Source organism: Electrophorus electricus, chromosome 3 (genome assembly GCF_013358815.1).
Source record: "Electrophorus electricus isolate fEleEle1 chromosome 3, fEleEle1.pri, whole genome shotgun sequence".
Taxonomy (NCBI): domain Eukaryota; kingdom Metazoa; phylum Chordata; class Actinopteri; order Gymnotiformes; family Gymnotidae; genus Electrophorus; species Electrophorus electricus.
Window position 1 is genome coordinate 9805372 of NC_049537.1, and position 8437 is coordinate 9813808.

Consider the following 8437-nt stretch of genomic DNA (forward strand, 5'->3'; position numbering starts at 1 on the left):
TTTAGCAGACGCTCTTATCCAGACTGACTTACAAAGGTGCTTTGTCATTTACTCATAGAATACATCCTAGCCAGTGCAGTAGGTTAGAGTCCAATATACCAATGATCTAGAATACTGTAGAAATACAGGGATTACTGCCGATGCCTAGAAGTACAAAATACATAAGGTCTATCTTAAACAATGATAAGTGCAATAAACAATAGTACTAGAGTTTGTTAGACAACATCAGTGTAATAATACTCTACAATAAGTATTAATTTGGTTAGTCAATATAGGAGCAGGGTCAGTGGTCATTTAAATGTTCCACACATACTGTAAGTGGAAGTTCATTTCACCATCTTGGAGCCAGGACAGAAAATAGTCTCAATTCTTGTCTTCCATGAGACCTGAAACACGGTATTTCAAGTCATGATGTTCAAAGTACTCGAGGTACAGATCGGGCTTTGACCATTGATCTCATGTATGAAGGAGCTTGTCCATTTTTGGCTTTGTAGGCAAGCATCAACGTTTTAAATCTGATGCATGCAGCTACTGGAAGCCAATGAAGGGAGTGCAGCAGCAGAGTAACGTTTAAACTTCAGACGATTGAAGACCAATCGTGCTGCAGCATACTGGACAAGTTGTAGAGGTTTGATGGCTCTTAGAGGAAGACCAGCAAGTAGTGAGTTGCAGTAGTCTAGCTTTGAGATTACAAGACTGCACAAGCACCTGGGTAGCTTCCTGCGAGAGAAAGGGCTGAATCCTTCGTATGTTACAAAGGAGAAATCTGCAAGACTGGGTTAGATTTGAAACATGAGTTGAGAATGACAACTGGTTGTCCAAAGTTATGCCCAGGCTATGAGCAGGTTCGGATGGTGATACCAGGGAGTTCTCGAAGGAAGAAAACACAGATGTTTTCTTCGCAAGTTGACATACTGTTATTTGACATACTTTTATTTGACAACCTTGAAAATCTATTTCACTGGATTATTATTAGTGATTGCAGTTATGATCATTATGCACCAAATATATCACTAAATAGGAAATATCACATTTTGTATGGAATGTGATATAACTGCTACAGAAACGCTGTTTTATTAGGATGTGGTATATAAGCCAAAGACCTTTTTTTTTAATATTTTAGATGCTCATATAGAGCTCCTATCTGCCAAATCTTCCTATCTGACATGTCCTTATGTCCTCATGTCCTGTCATGTCTTCGTGTCCATCATACAGGCATTATTCTGTATGATCCAAGTGCCTCTATTTATATCGGGTTTTTTAAATTTCAGCAATCGTTATAAATCCACTATCTTGTAACACCCAGAAGATGTTTTTGACTCATCTCACATTTTTTATGCAATGTTAGGAAGTTATTTTTTTCCTTGTTGGACACAGATCTATGTGAAAACATAGTGTGACGTCCAGTTAAGTAAAATTTAATTAAATCAAATTAAAATACATCAAACTTACTTTGACCAACTACATCAAACTTGGAATTATCTTAGCTTTACACATTTGTTAATGTGTTGCATTGCTTCCATCATTTTGTGATCCATGTGGCCATTGGAGGTGGTCCAGATAATGTGAGTACCTCAGCTGCAATTTCCTAATTGGACATAGAATTTAAAAATCATTGAAAATGTGTTAAGTTTCACAACAAAAGTGACTTTAACAAGGTTCTTTTTTAAAAACGATACTTAAATATATTTAAAATATATGTTCTTTGCATATTCAAAAAATGCATTTTTACATTTTTTAATTCATTCATTTGTTATATAGTTAGGTATAACCCATTAACTGCATCAAAAACTTATTATCAGTGTCTAAAGTTTCTAAGTTATAGGTCTATGTGTATTACACTGTTACACTATTAATTTGCGTAGTAATTTTTAAGCCTACAGAAAGCATAGCACGGAACGTTTTTTTCCTTATCGAACGTTTCTTGTCGACCTGTACATGAAACATGTACGCTCGTGTCACACAATTAGGAAATCCCTCTACTTGTACTCAGACATGGCAAGGGCAGATCTTTTCAAAACCCTGCTCTACACAATGAACAGTATACTTCAGCAGAAAAAATACAAAGCTGCATTTGCTGTCCTAAAAGGATTCAGGAATGGCGCCGTGTGAGTGTCCCTTAATCGCAACAAAGAGGTTAACATTAGCGTGCCGCAACCAAGAGCCTAGGTTAGCTTAGCTGAAGTTATTCTCCGGAAGCGGTTTGTAGAGGGGTTAGTCAGCCAACTAACCTAGCTAACGTTAGCTAGCTACATAACGAAATCATGGCACGTTTTACGTTTTTTTCAGTATTTCAGCTTGACCTAAGACGAGTAGCTAGACATGCAGTTTGCATTTTTTTATTTATTATTTTTTATTCTGTTTATATCTGTTATTTGCTGTATAGCCGACTGGAGTTCTACATTAGTATTAATGTCACTGTCATAGCTAAACACATTGCAAATCATTCTTACAGATACGGCGCCAAGATCCGCGCACCACATGCTCTTGTGATGACGTTTCTTTTTAGAAGTGGCAGGTAAATATCTCTGTAATTATTGGGCCAGTTACAAGAATTAAGCCTAGTTTTAATTGCACTGATAAACGGTAATCACAGTCAGATTATTTTTAGTCTGTATATTATATGTATTTTATATTTATATCTATATTATATAATTTTAAAGTATTTGTTAGCATGCTGTATATATGCTGCATAGTTTTGTTTATTTTATCATTTCGTGATTTCATTTGTGTCAGCATATTTTGGAATTTTGCACATAAATTACAGTGTCACTACGCTGAAATAAGAGGTGAAGAAGATTAATATAGTCAGAAATTAGCCACTACCTGTGGAGCATTAACATAATTTTGCCCAGGTAATGAAGGACCTCTGCCTGAAATGTCTGTTTTTCTCGAAACCTTTGTACTCCATTTCTATTTCTGATTATATATATATATATATATATATATATATATATATATATATATATATATGAGAGAGAGAGAGAGAGAGAGAGAGAGAAAGTGTAAATATTGAAATGTAATGTAGTACGCAAGGTTTCCAAAGAAACATTTGAGACATAAATCTTCAATAGATATTCAAATCCTCAATGGATGCTTAAATCGGAACATTTATTTCATGGGATTTTGAAGTTCTGAGAATACAGTTCAGTCATTTATCGTTGATTATCCTCACTTAATTCCTGTCATAGCAACAACTGGCAGTATGTCTTTTCTCTTTTGCTTTCCAGTCTGAAATCCAAACTGAAAGCTATAGCCCAGGCCACATATATGCACTCAAGGAACCTAGCCTACTTTGTGTTCACATATAAAGGACTTCAGGCACTTCAGGAGCACATTCAAGGAAAGAGTCTTGCATATCACTCATTCCTAGCTGCTTGTCTTGGGGGTTGGCTGGTATTTGGAGACAATAACAATATTAACAGCCAGGTGAGTTAAGCAGTTGATTATATTACAAGATAGTTTATGGGGGTTGGGATTAACAAGTTTATGCTGATTATACTGATCTTATCCATGAAGTTATGGTGCATGAATGGACAGTAGCATTGTCTCACTACCACATAATAGGACTGGATATACATGTGTACACTGATATCTTTTAGAATGTGTGATTCTCGTGTGTCATAAGTATCCCTTTTTATGTCCTATGTTAATATCTCATTAATTTTACTGTGAAGGGCTGAATACAACCATTTTCATATTTTGATTCAGTTTATTAGGCAATTTGTCCTTATTCATAGTTTTCTTTGCCTTTTTGTTCAACTGGGACTCTAAATTTGAATATAGGTACTAGTTGGAAGGGGCAAAAAAGGTGTTTGCCATTTTGGGGAGAACAAAGGCTGGAGACAAATTTGGTGGGTGCGTCATTGCCACCCTTCAAAAACAAAGTAATTGAAGTCAAATCAAATTAATTTTTACAGTGTGTTTTGTTTTTAACATGCAATGTTATAAAGCAGCTTTGAAAAAGTATGGGTACAGATCCCTAATGTGCAAACCAGTGGTGACAGTGGCAAGGAAAAATCCATGGGCAGATTAAAGAAGAAACCTTGGGAGGACCAAGACTCGAGGGAGGGTGGCCCATCTTGCTAATATGACGGCGTCAGTTTATTTACTATCGACGCTGGACTGTTTTCCCGTGTCACCTCAGATTCATCACTGATGAACAAGTCTAATTGAGTTCTACTATTTTGATGAACAGGTTTAATTGAGTTCTACTATTTTGTGCTTATGCCTCTGTGTTGTTCTTGGATTAATTGTGGAATCTGAGATCTTGCCAAGAAACTAAGTTCTTTTGTTCTTTCATGCTGTATGTTTTTTGTTGTTATTTCATGCTGTATGTTTTTTGTTGTTATTGGACTGTTGCCTGGAGATTTTTTATTTTATCCTATTTATTTATTTATTTATTTATTTCGCTGCACGCAAAATCTTTTGGGGTGTGGGGAAATCGTGGACAATGTAGAGATGTGGATTTTGACATTTGCTATTCTCTGATGAACAAATTGAATCGAGTCTACTTGGTTTTGTTTTTTGGGTCAACTTTAGCCTCTTTTGTTGTTAAAATTTACGTCGGGTTGGTTGATGGACTGCATTTAATTCCTTAACCAAATGTAAAGATTTTATGTTTCAATGCCATCACTTTACAATGTCTGGATTCTTAAGTAAGCGCTAACATTTATGCTGTTATAGCATGTATGTAGGTTTTTTGTATGCTATATAGGCCTAGATGTATGTGTGTATATAAAAACATGTTTTGTGTTTTCATATGTCATATGAATCTCACCTAGCACTGCCATTTTCTTCTTTTCTAGATAAACATGTACTTGCTGTCTAGAATTCTGTTTGCCTTGTCCCGCCTGGCTGTGGAGAAGGGCTACGTCCCCCAGCCCAAGAAAGACCCCTTCCCACTGCTCGCTGCCATCGTCTGGGGTGTTGTGCTCTGGCTCTTTGAGTATTACCCCCACACCCTGCAGCCATCGCTCCAGACCTCCATGACCTACCTCTACCATGACAGCAATGTGTGGCACGATATCTCCGATTTTCTTATATACAACAAACCACAGACTTGAGCGAGTGACCTTTCAGTGATTTTTTTTTTTTATTATTTAAACAAAAACTCTCATGTCAGGCAATAAGAATACAAGACCAGTTTGTTTTGTTTTTTGTTGTTGGGAGGATTTGGGTGATTGCCCTTCTACGCTATCCTTTGACATATTTTCTTTGTGGCTTGAATTAACTGATAGGAGTGTAATCCTGAGTGATCAGTGTTGATTTTCACATCATATACATTATGTCCCCCTTTTGATTCTGTTCTGTTTTGCACATTTGAGAGAACACTACAGTGATTGTGCTTCAATTGGGTTGTCTTGCCCTAAAATGAGTTGTGACTCATTCCGTCCAACCCAAAGCATCTATATTGGTTTGCAGACATCAGATTTTATGTACGTTTTGTAAGACTGATGATGCTATCTGATGTAATTGATTGCCCAAGAATTCCAGTGGCTGACAGAATTGCTAGAACAGACTTTTTGCCCAGCTGATTACTGTTTTATTGCTATGATCTTTACTTTCCATAGGTAAATAGACATGGGTAAATGTCCAATAATGTATGATAAGATAAAAGCAAAGCACTGTATGACATTTCAGTTATTAGGAAGGAGAACTAGATGAGAGTAACACATATCCTGCTCATATCTTGTGCATTCCACCTTTTGAGGGTGCATTCTTTCTTGGACTATTTCAGCATTTCAAGTGACTACTGACTAATGTTTTCCTTTGCATATGTGAACATGTTAAAGAAACAATAAGTCATTTTTTTCAATGATGATTCTTCAAATGATGAAACGGCCATCATACTGGCCTGGATGTATCAGATTCTGTACTAAATCTATTTTAAACATGCCCTCCTACATATGGAGGAACCTGCTCTTTGAAGCAAATATTAGTTAATTTGAGGACTACATCTCATTAATTTCCTAACCAAATATAAACATTTTCATTTAAAGAGCATCAGTTTACAATGTAAGCTGTACTTTATAGTAAAATAATAATAATAATAATCACTTTCATAAATAGTTTTCTGTTTTATGGTGGTAAAAGTGCCTGATTGCTAGTTTAAACAAACTCGGGCGCCTCTAAAAGGACCCCACAATGCAACAAAGTCCAGCTTGGCTCTGGAGGTGGGCTTAGTATGGTTTGTTTATGGTTGAAATTGTGCAGCAAAGCAGCCCCGCTCCATTTCACAATGTTATCTATGGCAAATCTCAAGGCTTGCCATACCCAGTGACCATCTTGATGGCTAAAAACAAACTTGAAAAAATGGATGCATATGGGATAATGTGCTTCTCTAGCAACATTTATCTCCTCTATGCTTGTCCTCTTTAGTTTATTTTAAACCTTTTTGGTATTTTATGTCAGTTGTTTTTTGTTTTCTGTCATCTGCTCTACGAAATAACATTGGTATTTAATGTATCCAGCTTTAAAACATTACTCATAATTTTATGCTACACAGATGGAGTCTGAGTTTTTAAAAGGAGCTATGGTAAGAGGATCAGTAAAAAAATAAAAATAAAAAAGTTCTCTTTAAAGTTCAAATGCATTGTGAACATAAAATTAAGTCATTTACAGCTGGTTCACTTTTTACAGAATTGAGTTAAGTTAATTTAGAAAGAACTATGTGAAAACAGTAGAGCACTACTCAGTTGAATTTCAGTAAGCTTCGTCAGATTTCTTAGACTATGCATGTGTGAAGACGTATCCAGGTAGGCAAAGCTGTTCAAGAAATTACTAGTGTTATTTTGAATGCACAGTCATTTTGTTGGGGCTAATGGCATCTTTCATCAGGCCACAGAGTTTCATAAATGATCTCCAACACCTTTTGAAAGTCTGTCTGTTCTGTACTCTAACATTATTTTCACATCACTCGCTCGCACCAGTCCTTACTAACGTGCGCCCATGGGGCATGATTCTTTTTAATGACGGGCAATGTAGTTTGCTGGTTCCAAGAACCAATATTTGTTCTAAAAAAGCTTGTGTCTGTCTTTGCACCCAAATCAGTGGTTAAGGTACTTTACTTGTAATTGGAAGGTTGCTGGTTCGAGCCCCACCACTGCCAAGTTGCCACTGTTGGGCTCCTGAGCAAAACCCTTAACCCTCAATTGCTCAAGTTGTACTCACTCATAATTGTAAGTTGCTTTGCATAAAAGCATCAGCTCAATGCTGTAAATGCAAAGCAAAAGCCCAGTCCTACATGTGCACTTGTGGTCCTCCAGGCCACAAAAGTGTGAGGCTGACGCATAGCCTATTTCTTATTTTAACGATCAAAGGGGTGCTCGTAAGTGCCCTCTATACTCCCTTGCTGTGGCATTCGGCGAGAAATGTGATACAAACCTATTATCCAGAATTCTTTAAGATTCAGGCCAGGACCAATCAGATTGGATGATTTTGTGTCAAGCAGTCTGAGCATCAGGGCAGAGATGATATTCAGTATTCAATTGAAGTGTTAAATGCGTTTCTCTAGTAGCATTATTGTTAAGGATGATTTGTTTTTATATAGCACTCTAGTGACAACAACAGGCAGCATCATGCAATTGTGATATTCGAATCTATCCTCCGTGCACACTTTTGAACCGAGCACTCTTGATGACTTGCACATCACAAATTGAGGAGGACCGCTATTTATATTAAAACATCTCTAGGACTGCAAGGGTTTTAGGGTGCCATTTGTGACTGGGCTGGAGTTTTCCCATCATCTGATGCACATATGAGCCACTAGAGGTCACTATATAAGGAAACAAACTGCAGTGTACAGGGTCTGGCATGGTATTGCAGTCCAGAGTATCACACTGCTTGCCTTAAGGTCAGATCTCTTGTATTGTGTCCTAATGAATAAAATATTTGGACAGAGGAGTCAATATGAATGATACAAATACATGGTCATTAATTCATGACATAGGCGGGGCTTTGGGACTCCACATGCATGGCAATGCACCACACCTGCTGTCTAATGCAGACAGTGAAGGTGGTGTGACTAAATAGCATGATCTCTAGACGGGTGCAGATCTTTTCTTTTTGGCTTTAATATGGAGACTGGCATTAACCTGAAAGTAACTGGCATAATGCTTGAGAATTTTATAATTAAGCAATAAATGAAATGTGCAGTGTATTTATGTAGATTTTTAATATGTAATTTAATGGTCCAGACTGTGTCTATGAAAGCATCTTGATTTAACTACTAATGTTGTGCTGCTTTTTAAAATTCAGTTAAAAGATAAGACATAACACAAATATAATTAAGTATACTAAGGTACCGTTTCCCTGTCATGGTCCTCCTGCCCTGCATGTATTACTGTTTTCTTTGCTCTATCACACCTGTTTTAAGCTTAACAAGGCTGTGTTATGGTACAGGTGATATTGGGTTTTCTCAGGTGTACTGGGAGCA

At 36.9% G+C, this 8437-nt stretch overlaps 1 protein-coding gene across 1 annotated transcript; it reads left to right on the forward strand.

Moving 5' to 3' along the window:
* Nucleotides 1-1946: 1946 nt before the first annotated feature.
* Nucleotides 1947-6872, forward strand: pxmp4 (peroxisomal membrane protein 4). Its single transcript, XM_026997262.2, has 4 exons — nt 1947-2108; nt 2456-2518; nt 3231-3429; nt 4809-6872. The coding sequence occupies exons 1-4, from the start codon at nt 1996-1998 to the stop codon at nt 5064-5066; spliced, it is 633 nt and encodes a 210-aa protein (XP_026853063.2). The 5' UTR covers nt 1947-1995; the 3' UTR covers nt 5067-6872.
* Nucleotides 6873-8437: the final 1565 nt, after the last annotated feature.